The sequence below is a fragment of the Botrytis porri genome (genome assembly GCF_014898465.1).
Source record: "Botrytis porri strain MUCL 3234 chromosome Unknown BPOR_004, whole genome shotgun sequence".
Classification (NCBI taxonomy): Eukaryota; Fungi; Ascomycota; class Leotiomycetes; order Helotiales; family Sclerotiniaceae; genus Botrytis; species Botrytis porri.
In genome coordinates, this window is record NW_024066078.1 from 2,869,422 (window position 1) to 2,886,991 (window position 17,570).

The 17,570-nt window shown below is 40.9% G+C and overlaps 4 protein-coding genes across 4 annotated transcripts; 3 read left to right on the forward strand and 1 right to left on the reverse strand.

Annotated features, from left to right (window-relative positions):
- Positions 1-1,487: 1,487 nt before the first annotated feature.
- EAF01_003759 (uncharacterized protein) lies at positions 1,488-1,854 on the forward strand (the record flags this gene model as incomplete). The annotated part of the gene is given in 2 exon segments (XM_038912013.1): positions 1,488-1,751; positions 1,771-1,854. 2 exon segments carry the CDS (start codon positions 1,488-1,490, stop codon positions 1,852-1,854), a joined length of 348 nt encoding a protein of 115 aa, XP_038773248.1.
- A 1,706-nt stretch (positions 1,855-3,560) lies between these two features.
- EAF01_003760 (uncharacterized protein) lies at positions 3,561-5,721 on the reverse strand (the record flags this gene model as incomplete). The annotated part of the gene is made up of 3 exons (XM_038912014.1): positions 3,561-4,373; positions 4,433-4,889; positions 4,940-5,721. The coding sequence occupies 3 exons, from the start codon at positions 5,719-5,721 to the stop codon at positions 3,561-3,563; spliced, it is 2,052 nt and encodes a 683-aa protein (XP_038773249.1).
- A 970-nt stretch (positions 5,722-6,691) lies between these two features.
- EAF01_003761 (uncharacterized protein) lies at positions 6,692-6,916 on the forward strand (the record flags this gene model as incomplete). The annotated part of the gene is made up of 1 exon (XM_038912015.1): positions 6,692-6,916. The coding sequence occupies one exon, from the start codon at positions 6,692-6,694 to the stop codon at positions 6,914-6,916; it is 225 nt and encodes a 74-aa protein (XP_038773250.1).
- A 939-nt stretch (positions 6,917-7,855) lies between these two features.
- Positions 7,856-8,035, forward strand: EAF01_003762 (uncharacterized protein; the record flags this gene model as incomplete). Its single annotated transcript, XM_038912016.1, has 1 exon — positions 7,856-8,035. The coding sequence occupies one exon, from the start codon at positions 7,856-7,858 to the stop codon at positions 8,033-8,035; it is 180 nt and encodes a 59-aa protein (XP_038773251.1).
- Positions 8,036-17,570: the final 9,535 nt, after the last annotated feature.

Genomic DNA, 17,570 nt, shown 5'->3' on the forward strand with positions numbered 1-17,570 from the left:
TTCCTCAACAAAGTATACCAATAGACGTCGACGAGGAACTCTGATTCTCGACCGTGTTGACAAGAGAGATAGGCTTGTAATGGCTAGGTTCATACCGTGAAAACCATGGCAATGTTCTCGGGGTGTTACAGATAGCTGTAGGTAGGTAAAGTTACTCTAGCCGTGCTATTAGGTCTTCAATTCATACATAGTTTGACTCCCTTTCTGGTTTTGGACTTCGTGTCATATTATTTGCAATACAGCTCAATAAAGTCACGCTTTCCCTAGAAACTCAGACTGTGATTGCATCAACCAACAACGGCAGCAAGCATATAATATCTGCTAGAGCAGGCAATACTATGAATATGTCTAAGTCTCTCAAGAAGAGTCCTCCATCTCTTTTAGATTTTGCTCAGCAGTGGCCAGTCATGGAAAGTATTTGCTCCGGACTGAGCTTTCGAGATATTGTCAGCCTATCCAGAACTTCCAAACAGTTTTCAACCTTGCCAGAAACGATGTCGAGGACTCAGTTAAATATCAGTTCTATTCTCAAACCCTTTGTCAAGGACCCCGAAGCGCTCAGATTGAAAATGGCACAAACCAATACGAATATCGTTGGTAATACTGCTCTTGATTTTTTGACAGGTCCATACGATTAAAAGAAGGAATGTGCGTTGTTGTGGGGGAAGAGGATGGAAAGGCTTTCAAAAGGTTTATTTGTGAAGAGGAAGGTTACAAGCACCTTGAAGACGCATCACCCCACATACCGGACACAAGTTTGCCATTGGAGTGGCCTGCAGTGATTGGAGATGATCTAGATCCTCCAGCCCCAATAATTATATGAACCTAGTTATATAGATGAAGTAAGGAGCCCATCAGCTTATGGATATTTGCCATCACGTACTAACAGACTTTCGCTATACACCTGGTATTATATTAGACGCGATGATGAATCCTCATCTAGCTACACGCTCATTCGTGTTGCTCATACATTGGTACCACCTATTTTAGCAGCTCTACGGTGCTTTCCGGATACCTCGTCGGTAAACTTTATTACATAGAACAAAGCATAATTACTGTTTCCTAACTCTATGCTTAGGCACGGAGCATTATGGTTGTATGGACCTCATCCTGGTTTCAATCAGATGATGCCTAAATACGTTAAAACTGGATGGAAGTTACTTATGCCTTCACCTCTCGAATATAGCCGAACATCCTCAGAAACAAAGAAAGCGAATGAAACGTGACTCTACCGACGTTTCATACCAGATACCTTCCGATGGATTGGCGACAAGCACACTTGGACGATAGAGAATCCAGAACTACCACCTAGTCTTCTCCTAGATACAACTAGAACTACAGAACTAAACTTTTTCACCATCACTACAAACTTTTGTCAATCCTATTATGATTTCGATGGCCCTGCATTTTATTTTATTGAGAGTGCATCTTACTACACAACAAGTTTGAAGCATTGCTATGGAAACACACATCGAAACAACTTCGCCATGGAAAAGCCAAGTTTCTGGTCATACGTCAACAATCAGCTATTCTCATGCTCACAGAAGCAAGCGCTCGACAAGCTTTCTCTTGACCAGACTTTTACTTTGCCAAAGAACAGACCATACTTGCGTACATTTCTTGATGGAGATTACGCAAGTGGGATTGTAAGTCGCCCCGAGTCTTGGGAGTTCTTAAATTTGAATGGTACGATAGCAAGCTTGTTTGAACAATGGAAGAAGGTTGTGAACTTGACCCGGGATGACGAGGAAGTAAGTAGTTTACAGAAAGTATCGGGAGAAAGGCAGAAAGCCTAATGCACCACGGTGCTTTGTAACAGAAGTACAGGTTACCAGGACTTCGAAAAATGATTAGCTAGTACCAATATACTAAACTATCAGCGTCTTGTTATTGCTGTCCAGAAAAAATTTCGGGTTGTTGATCGAAACGAATTTAGACCATGTTTAATTGAGAATCGTATCTAGTAGCTGCTCGATACATTACCAGTATTTTTCTTTGTCGCCCAGCCTCAGAGATATCATCTTAGAGTTGAACAAGTCATATTAATACTCTAAAATAGCGGACAATGAAACCCGAATCACTAAAATCCTGCTCGGTCCACACGAACCAGAAACTATTTGAGTATCTACTGCCATTTGATCAATCCTACTTGCAACCTACCCCTTTCAAATCGCTACGATATATACCACAAGACATTTGCGAAAGTTCGGCGAAGAGACAACCACATGAAATAATACCAAACATCACAACAAAGATGATACTGCCGAGCAATCACGTCAAGTACGAAAAATCCGAACTTTCTATGTACATGCATTCCATATTGAAGTATACCGATCTGAGCGAAACAGACCAGCACAGCGAATGCCCATTCTAAAGCATCACTCGGGCCTGCAACGATGATTGTTACATTCTTTCAAGATACAATCAGACCAAAGACAACCTAACAAGTATCCCCCCTCCCCGAGAGAAAAGCAGTCATCGCATTCCCTGAGCTCCTTCCTCTGCTTTGACCGTATCCAGATTCTCAAGTCAGGAACCGCCCATTCAATCACGGCTAAGTGTAGTTTCGAACTTTTGATGCCTTTGGTCCCATTTAGATCAGAAAGACCCGCGACTTTAAGATTGCCTTCTGTCTGTAATGTTTCCCCTTTCCTCTTCATTAGACTTCCGGTTAGCAGAACTTACAAGCATAGCACATCGGATCACTTTATCACCGCCGCTGGCCTGGGTGCTACTTTGCTCATCAACTAGTGTGATTTACAAAAAACCAATTGTCATTCTCAACAATCATCACTCACTTATCTCAACATATCAACAACATATCAGAAAAATGAATCAAACTGGATATCATATCGTATATCTAAACAGACACGCTAACCGCCCTATTCTACCATGAACCACATCACATCATCACACAAGAGCCCCTATACCGTACATAAAACATTGGATATACATTCAACAATTCAACAATTCGCACCCCCTTCGATTCCCTTTGCTTTCCCCAACTCAAACAACATAAAAACCAAAACATCGATCAATTCTCCTCCATTCACCAAACCCCAAACACCAGCATCAAACCATATGACTTAATTTCCATTCCTTGTCGTTCCTTCCCTTAGTCCTTTAGTTGCCATTTCCCATTCCATAAAACTCACTTTCATGTTCGCCAATATAGCTAGCTCATCATATAACACATACACTACGCATCTCAATTCCAAGCTTCTGCCCCATTCCTTCAATATCGAGAGAGCCAGTCAAGCTAAACGAATTATGCAGTGTGTTTTTGCCTCCGATTTTGTAGGTGTTTCCATATCTGCGAACAGATCTACATGAGATTGATAGCCAATGCGGCTCCACTTCTCGACACGATAATCCTGCAACCAAAGTGGCATAGCAAATACCGTAAGCTCCGTTTATGACATTAAGGCCGTGGCGAAGTGTGCATGAAATCGATTTCGATATTGAATCTGATGATCGGACCAAGAAATCGTTTGCATTTCGTTCCCTTCCAGAATATTCCGCTCCCAAGATGGAACATTTTCTCAAACAATTCCCTTCACTCATCTATACCCATGATGCGATAAATCAACACCACTCACGCCTACTCCTATATCCTCTCCGCCACTACTAGCTCGCGAAAAGTGACCATGATTGAATTCTGGTATACTCCTGGGTAGTGGCATACCATAACTACTTCCACTCCCTTGTCGTATTGGAGGTCTTCTTCCACCAATTCCATTTCCATTCACACTGGCTACTCCACTACTCATTTCGCTCATACCACCGGGACTCGAAACCCCGAAAGAACTGTCTCCATTTTCGACCCCAAACTCTCTCTTGAAATCCATCCCGTGAGCATGACTATTCAGATCATGGAATCCCGGATAATCCAAGGCTTGATACTCCATTCCAGGATTCATGATAGGCGGTGATGTGAATGGAGTGGTTTCGGCAGACATACTACCCGTGACACTTGGACTGCTCAATTCCTCAATTCGCTTGTCGAATGCCAATCCTCCATTCGTATGTGTCATCTTGTAATCGTTAGGGCCACTAGTAGCCATTGCATTGTAGTTCTGAGGAGGAATGCTAATACCAGTGTTGCCAAATCCATCAAAAAGGTCAACATCCGCACACATTTGGGGGTTTTCAGGAGCATTTTGTAACATGGGATTTACAAGACCAGGAAGGACATCGTGAACTTTGTTTAGAAGAAGAGGAAGAAAACGATGATCGCCATTGCGGAGAATGGAGAGCATTGTCATAAATTGATGAAGGTAGTCGCGTGGACCCATTGCGAAGGGATCAGACTTCGCAGGGAGAAGAGAGAGGACGTCGGTTAGTGAACAAGCGACGTCGAACAATTTCTCAATCTAATTTTTTTACTGTCAGCAAGTTGGGTATAGAGACCATTCAATGGAAGAATTCTCACCAAACCAACACCGTGAACCTCCATACTCTGATGACTGAATTGACTTGTCATCTGCGCCAAATCTCTAGCAATATCGACTGGATATTGAAATGTCATGCTTGGATCATCACAGTTGCTACTGAGACATCCATTTTGTATACTCAATTGCCATACCATTGTTCTTAGCCATTGTTGACTTGTTCTGAGATCTGCTGTTTGGTTTTCTGTCGTGTTGAGATAGACGGGAAGAGCTTCGGAGAGTTGTTTTTGGAGTGACGAAAGATAGGCTGGAGAACAATCGGTTCTGGTCTTGTTCCAGAGTGCGACAAATTGATCATCGAATGGGCGGTAGACATTTACGAGATGGATGAATCCATGCAAATGATGATTCTGGGGATCAGTGGGATCATCGTTGATCGAAGGAAGGCTAATCGTGGCTTGCAGAGACAGAGGTCGATGGCGTTGAAGTGCATATGATCTATTACTTTGTTAGCATTTGACATTGAATTGCCTCGACACAAGTCTCACCTTTCCGTGACGAATAACAACCAATACAATCTTCGTCTTCGTGATGATTCAATAATATCGAATTGATGATACGTCTCCTCTTTAACCATCTCCAAGGTGTGTGCCAATGTTGTAGCTTCTCGCAAATGGAACCAAGCCTTGTTATGTAGGTCCAATCCGTAGTAGCATGCAAAGATGAAAAAACTAGTCACCAAGCTGTTTTGTGTAGGTGATTCGCAGTAGTCGTAACTTTTCCTAACCTTCAAGGTCTCTTCCAGTAATAAGGTTCCAGAGACAATATTCGCGCCAGGTAGATTGTCTAATCCGAAAGGGTCACCAGGTATTCCCATTCCAGGTTGTATCATCATGAATGCACACATCGCGGTTAAGAGACAGTATGTATCGACATTCTGATCCACATACAGTGCTTGTTGCTCCAATCTCTCTCTGTGTAATATCGGCATCGTAGGATACATGTTTGCGAAGAAGAATTCCGTACATTCCTTCACCATTTCCGTTGTAAGAAGACCCGGGGTTGGTGCGAGTGTAGGACTGCATGGTGGACTTTGAACACCATTTATGCGGTTTGCAGTTTTGGCTGAAAGTGACGATTGTTGATTTTGTCTTAATTCGCTGATAACTTTGGCTCTTGAGCCCTTTGGTCCTTTCTTCTGTGGTATAGCATGGTAAGTGCAAGATAATTGAGCTGAAGAGCAATTGCGACATGGGTTGATACCGTCACACTTGACCTTTCGACGATGACAAGCGTCGCACGCTCTTTTCACCGAAGATGAAGACGACATGATGGGCGGTGGAAGAAATTATGGCAGATGGAGATTTAATTTTGTTTATCGATATGACGAATCGGTTGAGGGTCGAGTCGCGTCCAGTCCAGTCAAACAATAGAAGAGCGAATTAATAAGGCTGTAGAATTGACGATCAAATGGGACTTGTACACCAAAGCCTCGGAGCGTTCGGTTTTGGGTCGATAATTACCTAGCACCGCCTAGCACTTGAAAATAAAGGCAGCCTTATTGTACGTATCTGTACGAACAATTTTGGTATACTCGTGTGATTGATCTCGACGTCGTGCCAGGTAAAATGAATGTGTGTTCTAATTGTTGTCTCGTGTCGTCTGGGGTATGTGGAGTTTGTTGCAAAAGTGTGTTTCGTGTCGGTGCTGATTTGGATACCGTGGTAGGCTGGTAGGATAGAAAAGACGATGGAATCAAAAGATTGGATTTCTGGAGTACTTTATTCGGTCCGTATAATCCTGTATGGCGGAGACGGGATGCTCATTTCATGGAGATGCGGGGGGGGGTTGAAGGATCGTGAAGTCGTTATAATTGGATGAAAGTTATGTGAGGCGGGCGGGTGGCTTGAATTATATGATTTGAATTTAATTCACTCTTTTTTCTTTTGGATTATGATGGTGAAATGGTGAAATGGTGAAATGGACAAATGTTGAAAGGTTGAAGAGCGGAAGAGTGGAAGAGTGGAAGAGTGGAAGAGTGGGAGAGTGGGAGAGTGGGAGAGTGGGAGAGTGAAGAGTGAAGAGTGAAGAGTGAAGAGTGACGAGTGAGTAATGGAAAAGGTGACAATAGTAAGAAGAGAGGAACCAATCTTCTCCAAGGCTTAATATAGAATCGAGGATTGTTTGGAGAGAAGTGAAGGGGAGAAGAAAACAATGGTGAAGCTTAGGCGTGTTTGTTGATATTAAAGTGGGTCCGAGAGAGTCGATAAATGACCGCTAAGTGGTTGAAGTGCTTGAATATGGATGGACTAAATAGGTGTGGTATGGAAAGAGTGCATGTAGTGAAGTGGAGAGCGTGTGAGGAGAGCGGAAAGAGGAAAGAGGACAGAGGACAGAGGACAGAGGACAGAGGACAGAGGACAGAGGACAGAGGACAGAGGACAGAGGACAGAGGACAGAGGACAGAGGAAAGCGGTGAGAGTGAGGGACGGGGATTCGTGTGGTGTAGATATCGAGGTGGGTGAAAGGGTGGAAATCGAAAGGAAGGTGTAGATGTAAGTGCGTCGATAGGTGGATATGGGATCTGTTGTACGCTGAGTGGTGACGAGAGGGTTGAGATGATAATGCGGTTTTGATAGAGCCTAGGCGGTATCCGTGGAGAATCACTAGAGATTCGGAGAAAAAGGTGGTGAGGGCGTGGGTGGAAATGGGAGTGCGAGAGGAACCTAGAGGCCAGAAATGAGTGATGGATAGGATGGGATGGTATCGTGTGTGTGGTAGAGTGTACCTAGTATAAACAGATTATTATGTCGTGTGGATGCGTGGCCGGATGGTGTGAGTGAGCGAGTGAATGAGCGAGTGGGTGAGGTGAGGTAAGGTAAGGTGTGGATGTGAGAAAGAATTCGAGGAAAATATCGAGGGTTGAATGACGATTGTGATAGGTTCGCTTTTTTTTTTTTTTTTTTGGATAGATGATGCAAGCTGATGAAAATTACAATCTCTCCGGAGACCAATTATAGGATCAATCGTATAGTAAATCCCTTGCTGCTTGCTACGTTCTGCTTATGCTGTAATGTAATATGTAGGTATGTGACAATCAGATAGATATACCGGTAATGTCCCATCAATTTGGTTCGAGATTTTCCCTATTCATGCCCTTTCTTTCTTCCCTCCCTTTTTCCCTGCTGCGTTTTGCCTTCTTGGTCAACCGATCAGAAATTCCATCCAAGTCACAGCTTTCCTTTCCTTAAACTCTTTTGGGTAGAGTATAAAAACTAATCAAGGATGACTATACACTTTTACCAACCAGGCTGAGGCGAGCCAGGAACAAACAAGGTGCGAACAGGGTTGAAGTCCCCCGGTGTCTTTTTTTACCTAGTAGGTAGTAAGTATACTGATACTCCTCTACAAGTAACGTAACAAATAGGCTGTGTCAGCTTCGAGACACTTATTTCAATATTCCAATGGAATATCAGAGGTTCTACTTGAGATTCAACGGGAGCATTGCACCTGACTCTTGTCCACAGAAGAAGGAGAAGGAGAAGGAGAAGGAGAAGGAGAAGGAGAAGGAGAAGGAGAAGGAGAAGAAGAAGAAGAAGAAGCAGAAGCAGAAGCAGAAGCAGAAGAAAGAGTCGACGTTCTGACCCCGTTCCGCTTTAAGATTGCCCAGTGTTCTGGATGGATAATTTCCAAGGAATAGTGATTGGGGACGTCGATGGCAAAGAATCATAGAGAAAGGAGATGGAATGGAAAGCCAAGTGTAATAATGAATATCTCAGATGAATTTGTGTCAAGTATCCAAGGTTTTCATATTTTATTTGAATATAACTAACTTATATGAAGTATCATATTTTAGGTCACTATAGATGGGCAATAGAGTCCGAACTTTATATCTGTTGTATAACCTGACATAGAAACTATTGGATGAAGGGGTTGAAACTCAAATTACATGTCAAGTCAAGTATTCTCTCGGTCAGAAGGAGCTGGAAAGAAGAGAGTACAACCAACACACTTGTTGCTCAAACTTTGAATGAGAAATGTCGACTTGAATTTAGTCTCTCTCCCATTGAGAACGAGAGCAATGTCACCCCAATTTTGTACGACTTTTCTCTATCGAAATCGAAGTAACAAGTTGGTTATAAAATGTATCAAAACAATATCAGTATCCTCAGGCCATGACTCTCTACAACTACCTACCCCTTCATTTTCAATCCCCTCATTCTCGCTCCCACACCTCACACCCGAACATTAAAGTCTTTCAAGCCAATCACCATGAATTTTTCGTTTTCTTATAATAAAGATAATAAAGATAATAATATTAATGATAATAATAATAATAACCATAACCATAACAATAATAACAAGAGTAATAATAATCTTACCACGGGCGCCGCTACGGGTATCGCCATGATCAAGAAAATTTGCTAGTTTCTTACGCCGTCGATTCTACATTGATCGTAGGCCTATCAAAAGAATCCAAACCTCGTCGAGGTAAAAGAAATCTCTCTTCTGTACGAATTTAATCGACGCCACAAAATTGATTTGTTCAACCATTTCGTTCTCTAAAACGTCGACCAGGTCTTGCGGAAGAGAAATCAGGAGAAAGCTGACAAGTATCACAGCATAAGAGAGTTAATTTCCGGACCAGCTTCGATATTCCTTTTCTCTCTACAGCATAGGAGTTCTTATGGATTTCATCATGCTATTGATCACTTTGCCAGTATACAACAAGTTCTCATCAGGCTCTTTCCCTACACAATAATCATGTTTCCCTCCACGTTCCCTTCATCCATCATCCATCGAACCCCCAGCCAGCACTGTGCCTGCCTGCTAACCCCTCGATCTCTCGACGTGGACATTGCTCCGAAGAATCTCTCCAAGTTGTCAAACCCCCCCAATTGTCACGCTGCACGGAGATGACTCCTAATTGGGGCATCGCAGATTACATGAAAATGCATGGATAAATCCTTGTTAAAATCACTTATCATTTATGCCTCTTATAGCCAATTCAGGCGACATAACCGATCTCCCATGCAAAATCTAACCAATGCGTGCCAAGAATTCTTCGCGTTTTCTAGGTACTTTGTGCTTCATTTATGGAGACTGCTGATCTATTCTACGAAGTACTCCGTACTGAGCCACTTTACTTGCATTGCCATTTGGAAAGGTGTGTGAAGTTGTCACCAAGGTAACATCCTCCCGTTTTATCGGAAGATCAAAGCAACAGGGACAACGAGGCAACGAGGTTCAGGATCCTTCATTCGGTTCGAACACACTGCAAAGATGCTGCACAAACATACTGTACAGAGATATTTACATTGGGTCCTTGGAGATTCCTCCAGAAATCAAGTCAATCATTCGTATCTGGGGACTTTGTATTACCGTGTGACATATACCGAGGTTGCTTGTTATATCGAAACCTTACACAGATGCCGACCATGGCCAAGGAATAATAAGCCACTCACGCGTTTTTCTTCACGGTACCTACTATCTACTCGATGAAATCTGTGGAACTCATGAAAACTACTTTTATTTTTTTTATTTTTTTTATTTTTTTTATCTTGCACAGAAACACGAGCAAGCCAAAGGCTAGAGAAATGATACTATTTTCCGTAATTCTTCTCCCTGCTATGTACGACAATTCTTGCCTTGCCTTGCCATCCATCGAGCCAATACACTTTTGCAGTTCGATATGCATCAAATGCTCAAGCGCATGATAAAGCCCTACGATCAACTAGTAATAAAAGTGTCATGCTGGGGAACATCGCACATCACATACATGATACATCGCACGAATCAGGCACCATTCAAAAGAGATCTTCGTTTTAGATTTCCTCTTTCTTACTCACCGGAATATATCAAAGAATCGAACGACCACTCAAAACCGCTCGAGACCGCCTACCAACTGCACAAGTCTGCACCGCCTGCATTTGGTTTTGCAACAGAAGACACCAAGAAACTCTATGACATTTTACTATTCCGTTCTAAACATTTGAGCGACAAATGATATAAATGACACAAATGACACAAATGACACAAAACTATGTACAATTTTGAGTTGGAGACATTGGAAAAGTTTTCTGTTAAGATAGAATTAAAACTTGAAAGGCGATCAATGCGACGATGAGAATCCTCCGCTTCTGGACTGGGTCACCAGCATATCATATGTAGTAGGAAAGAGACCATGTGTTTCTGTACATGTTGAAACCCTTCCAGCCCTTCTCAATCCTACAAAGGTATCGTCAAATCACATGATTATCCAAATATCTAGTTCACCAGGGTTCACGGAAAATAGCACCAATTATTACAGTACAGTATGCAATGAATGGATACAAGTCGTACGGTACGTACGTGCATCTCGTTACCACAACCCGAACGGATGGAAGGAAAGGACCGAAACCCATGCGTTTCGCGAGAGGGAGAAGTATGCGGACTCTAGAGAGAACATTCCATAATGCGGAGAAGAACTTTCGTTTCAACCTTCCAGAGTACAGAACTCACGAGCCTCATGATCTTGAATCTTAACATCATCATGATTTGACAACCTTTTCAATTGGACTCTGCCACTCTCGCTGGGAGCTTCCAGTCAATCCGTCTCCAATCTTTGATGAAATATGGATACCAGTGTGCCAGTATGTGAGTAGTTATTCTCATCTCACGTGAATACCTGTACAAGTACAATCTCCTTTTTTCAACTGCATGTTGATAACATGTGATAGAAAGCTTACAAGAGGGTCGGAATAACTTCTTCCCTATCATTTAATTCGTTTATTTCGCTTCTCAACCAATATATCAGCTTTTCCTCGAGAGTCATGCGCCGCGGTTCCTGAGTTTGCCAACAAAGAGTTTTGTTCTGCAGACCAATACTAGATTACCAAAACGGTTAATCATTCTATACATTTCTTCTGGCATTTTATCAGGAGACCACATCATTAGTTTTGATGATGGCTTGATAGCCAACTTTTCATGTGCAATGAAATCTGGGGATATGGTAGCGGTGTCGTAATTCATCCTTCATCCTCCATCTCCACAATACCACCGAATCACGCCTCCTATCCATCCATCTCTAGGTCTAAAGATCTTGATAAATCATTGGCAAGACTGATACAATCATACCTTTACCCCACAAACCTTGTTGACTTGTACCACACCAGGCTTAACTCCGTCTTTTGATTTACCTTGATCTACGTGAGTACAAGCTTCGGCACTCAATGACCTCTCGGTACTGTTCCGAACTTTGTCTGATCTCTTCATTGGCCATGTACTGGGTTTAGCAGTCTTCACAATAGTTGGCGCTAATGCTTTTTACTTGGGGTCCCCAGATTCCTTCCGCATCTGGATGTGTATCCCGGATACGGATAATCGAAAAGGCCCGATCAACAGAATGATTTGTTGGTGGAAAGTTTTTTCCTGGGTCTGATCGTCATTCATTTATGTTGATTTGGAGGATGCGTCTAGAATGGACCTAATTTTCACTTTGACATGGCGGCAGTCGCGGAAATCTTCGTTCGTAGCTAAACCTTTCCGATGCCACAGTGTCCGCAAATCGGACATCTTGGGCCGTCCCGTTCCTAAAGGCGCGGGTGAGAAATTAGGGCACTACGCGAGGAAGCATTTGACTATGGTCTCCTGCCTGTATTTTCATTACTACCGACCCAGTAATTCCGAGGTGACAATGCAATTTCTTGTATCCCTGACTGTGGGAGTCTCATTTCCGATACTTGTCGAATGTTATAGTGAGGCTGTTTTAGAAACGGAAAACATGTGAATGAGTGTCCAGGGTCTAGATTGACTATTTGAAATGTATCCATTTTTTGTTTCCCTAATTCTAGGCAGTTTTGGTTCTCCAAATGCTCTGGCATGCTATTCTTATTCCTTCGATATTCTTCTAATTCTCAATAGTGCTCTACAATCTTAACCTCCAATGTTGTTCGAGGAAAGTGACTACGTACACCCTGTGGCTCTAATTTCACAATTTCCGGACCAACCTTAATCTTATTTTGAATACCGAGGACTCGTAGAGGTATCAGTTTACAGAGTGTTGATCACCAATACTTATACTACTGGGCAACCTCAAGCGTGGATCTTCAATTATCACATAGTAGATGTTGTGATCGTGATTCTCTTCAGTCATTGCTGCCAATGAAGCCGCTTCGTGACGATGACTAGGTAGTGCCAGCCGGCGAACTTCGGTATGCAACGATTCCCCCTACACTCAACTCACTTGTTTTCTTCACTTTGAGCATTTTTAATTAGCTCTCCATGCATCGTTCATGACATCCTTCGTTCTTGTATATTTAAATGCACTGTTGAAAAAAGGTTTTTTCTTATGACTGCTATTCTTGTACCTATATCCCAAGTTTTCTAAAGGCTATCGGCTTTTCCTCGAATCGCAATAAATATACCCTCTGCTTTCCAATATCATCCTGCTTGTTATGAGCTAGCCCAGTAAAAATGTTCGGCGGCAGTACTCAGGAAAGGTAAATATAGGCATCAAAATATGGGCAGAATTAGGGCATGGCCTATGAATAATGAAAGGGATTCCTGTGTAGAGTTTACATAAGCTTAGGCCATGATCTGTGAATAGTCCGACCTTCTCCTGCTTTCTTTTGGCTTTTCACGATTTGCCGTGGTAGTTTAGATGATTCACGGCGATATGCTGTTCATGATGGCAAATGAATATCAATGTCATTGGAGAAATTCTTTATTTCCTTTCACTCTCAAAGTTTCCTCTCCAAATTCCAGATCTGGTACTTGCCTCAATATCTCCGGTTTAATTGTATCCTGTGCACACGATGTTGGCCAAAGAACAAGAAAAATGAATTTTCGCGCAAACTAAGCTACGTTTGAAAGCTTATCTCCTGCTATTTCTTTCTTTGTAGCTTCTCTCCGAAGCTCATATTTCTTGGACACGCAGTCCATGAACATAATTATGATGTAACATTACGCTGGCTTGGTAATTACTTGACTGGTAGCGGATTCAGTACAAGTAGATCGATAACACGCAGAACAGCTCAAAAAGTTCAGTTTTATCTCGAAATACATCTTCTTCGCGACATCACTGATACTTTTCATGATCAGAATGAGCGTAAATGGTCGTATAGATGCTCATTCTCATTCATGATACTGCTTCTGTTGTTAGACCTTGGAATGATGGCGGTATGAAGAGCATCCTAAAAAGCTCGCATTTTCGCTCTTAATAACGATAAAATTGGAAGCCATTGGCTTATTTGTCTAATTTACCGCTATGGAAGAAAATATCCGTATAGATGCAACTTCAGGTCAATTGTATCTTGGGTTCGATCTAAATGACAGAAGAGGAAGAACTTTCAATGGTGCAACTTAGTTTCATGGAGGGGAGTACACATATGCGCCAAGTATGAATATACGATTTGAGCTGGGGGATTTATGCGCGCCTTGTGGTAGAACAAAAAGAAGGAAGGAGGCGGGTGAGATCGCTAGTAAGTATGAATTTATAGAGGAAATTATGGCTGATCACACAGGTTCTCTGAAGCTTTTTTATTATTAATTTTGAACTTGACCTTTACCAGATCCGACATGAGACTTTTTCGGACTTCTACAGCCGAGAACTTCCTAGATCTGTTTGGAATTTGATTAAACGGCTCTAGAAGATCAATACTCTCACCTCAGACTCTATTTTGCCCACACGCTCGAAGACGATAGAAGTGTGTGCTTTGAAGGCAAGAACTTTATTCAACGTGTGGAGTTTGACTGTGATAGCCTAGATCCCGAATGTTGAGTTAAAATACATGAGGACGGGAAGTACTATCGGAAGGGGGTGACAGTGATGATAATAGTGAAGCTTTTGTCAGACACGGTGACAGGGAGAGAGTCCTGACAGCAAGATTAGGAGTTGTGAAATTGTGTATGAGAAGAACATAGATCTGAGGTCTTTGTAGTAAGGGAGTGGGTTGAAAACATCAACAAGGTATCTTGTACAGTCTCTCACACCCTTACCTAGGGTTCGTGAAACAGCTATCACAAGAGGCTGTAGTCCAGGGGCATTGGGGGCATTGAAGCGAAGTGCGGGGTAAATCTACCCCCTCCTTTGTCTGGAGTTTAGGCGGACTGATTGACATTGATTGTGGATATAGCAGAGAGACTGACGGGAGATTCATAGAAGGCTAAATATTGATCAGGGACAATAGTAGTAGTAAATTCTTAACCAATTCAATCTATCTATAACTAAGCTATACTAACTATATAATACATCTATATATTCCTAATTATATAAAGTAAATAAGGAAAAATAATAAAAAACCTATTCCCTTTAAGGCCTATTTAAATCTATTATTATAAAATCTTATTATATTATATGGTAATAACCTCATATAGTATTATTCTATGTATTGATACCTTAAATGTCAGGAATATAACCAAAATAACCTCAACTAGTATTTTTGATATTTTAGTCTCGACTTTTTTTAGTAATGTTGTTATTCTAGTCTCAATTTGATTTAAATAAAAAATTGATATTGGTATATTAATACTAATGTATTAGAGTATTAAGGTATATATAAATAGCTTTTATATAGTATAATAAGAACTTTGTTCTTCTTTTATATTAAAACTATATTAAATATTCTAATCTTAAAAATATAACGTAACGTATGGGGAACTCGGACACTTTTAGCCCATCACCAACTTGAAACCGCAATAACTTTTATTATGCATACCCAATCACCTTCTACATCTGCTCAAATTGAAGAGAAGCTTCAAAAGGCTATAATTTCACTTCAATTGAAAGAATTTAAATCAATTAGAAAGGCTGCAGAGCATTTTGAAGTCCCTAAGTCTACCCTAGCTGATAGGCTGGCTGGGAAGAAAACACGTTCCCAAACCCACGAAATGGCTCAAATTCTTTCAAACGTAGAAGAAAATACTCTTGTACGATGGATTTCACGACTTACCATCACTGGATTCCCTGCTACACCTATGTTGGTGAAGGAAATGGCCGACGAAATTCGTCTTCGACGCGTTCGGGTCGCGTCATCTCGAAATCCTACCTCGACAGAAATTCCACCTATAGGCCACGAATGGATCTATAGATTCCAAAAACGACATCCAGAACTTAAAACATGCTATTCACGTCAATTAGAGTCTAATCGGGCTAAAGAAGCAACTCCGGAGAATATTCAGGCTTGGTTTGACGCGTTTCGCACGCGTCTCATTGAGCGAAAGTATGAATTAGATGATATGTATAATATGGATGAAACCGGATTTGGAGTTGGAAGTACTCAAAGTACGCGCATTATAGTCGATTCTACTCAGAAATCGAATTGGAAAGTTACAGCTGGCAAGCAAGAATGGATAACTGCATTTGAATGTGTCAATGCAGCTGGAAATGCTCTATCACCTATGGTCATTTTCAAGGCTCAGAATACGAATTCTGCATGGATTCCAAAGGACACACCTCAAAGCTGGCAGTTCTCTACTAGTACAAATGGATGGACCTCAAATAGCCATGGATTAGAATGGTTAAAAAGGGTTTTCGAACCAGAATCCAAGAAAGTGTCAGGTGACCGACCTCGACTTTTGATCATGGATGGCCATTCAAGCCATATTACAGGTAGCTTTATTGCTTTCTGTATAGATAATGATATTGATTTACTTATATTACCTCCTCATTGCTCTCACTTGCTTCAGCCACTTGATATTGCGGTGTATGGGCCAATGAAACGATATCATGCTTTAGAGGTCGATCGATATTCTCGAGCTGGTGTAAAGCGAATCCAAAGAGCTGAATGGGTAGAACTCTTTCAAAATATTAGAAAAAAAGCATTGAATTCTTCTAATATTAAAGCTGGCTGGAGAGGAGCTGGTCTAGTACCTTTTGCCCCACGAAAAGTACTCGATTCATTACCATTTAACTCCTCCCAGCAACCTTCTACTCCACAAATGAGAACCCCCAATCAAGACCTAGACTTGTCTATACTCAGGAGTTCTCCTCCAGATGGAACAGAACTAAGGCAAGCAAATCAGATCTTTAATACAGCTCTAGCAAGCAGTGGTTCTCCTGCATCGCCAACTCGTCGATATGCCAAGAGAATGACTAGGCTTGTAGAATCTCAAAATGCTGAGATAGCCCTACTTCGGAAACAGCTCTCTGATGCTCAGGAGGTAATTGAGACTCGAAAGAAAAGAACTAAAGGCAAAAGAGTCAAATTACAAGGTCAATTTGTCTTTAGTACTAAGGAAGTATTGAAAATGGTACGTGAGGCGGAGGAAAAACCGAAGGAGAAAAAGCCACGAGGACGGCCACGCAAACGCCCAATTGAAGAATCAGAAGAAGAGATTGAAGAAGAAGAGCTAGAGAATAGTTCAAGTGATTCGGAATTGGAATTGGAGGATTGTGTGGCTCGTAGAACAAGATCGCGTGTAGAATAATTGAAAAAGTGTCCGAGTTCCCCATATGTCCGAGTTCCCCATACGTTACGTTATAATATTCTGATTTTAAATTAATTTAATATTCTAGTCTCAAATTGATTTAATATTCTAATTTTAAAAATCATATATTATTTTAATTTCAAAAACTATATATCATTTTAATCTTAAAAGTTATATTCTGATTATAATATAATATAAAGTATATTGAATAATTATAAATTACAAATTTATAGATTTAAGATTTTTTTTAATTTCTTAAATCTATAAATATCTTTCTTTTCCTTTTTCTTTTTATATTTTCTTTTCTTATCTTTCTATTACGACGATATCCAACATACCGCGTCACATGGCCAAACGGTCACGTGATGGACCTAGAGGATCTAGAGGATTGAAGAATAAATGTTTAGATCTATAAGATTCAAAGGATCTAAATAGAATAAAGTCTTATAATTCTATAGAGAATGAAGATCTATATAAGGAATAGGGTTTCTTTATATATAAAGCTTTGTACTTAAGAACAATTATTAGTTTCATTATTATAGTTATAAGAATTATAATTAATTACAACCTTATTGAATTCCTACTTAAAGTCTAGTCTAAATCATTTCGAGAGATCTTTAGACACTTCCACGTGACCTTAGAGGCAGCTTTCGTAACACTTTCTTACTTTTCTTACTTTTCTTAATCTTCTTCTTCTTCTTCTTCTTCTTTTTCTTTTTCTTTTTCTTTTTATTCTTGTTTATATTCTTGATTGAAATTAGAATATTAATA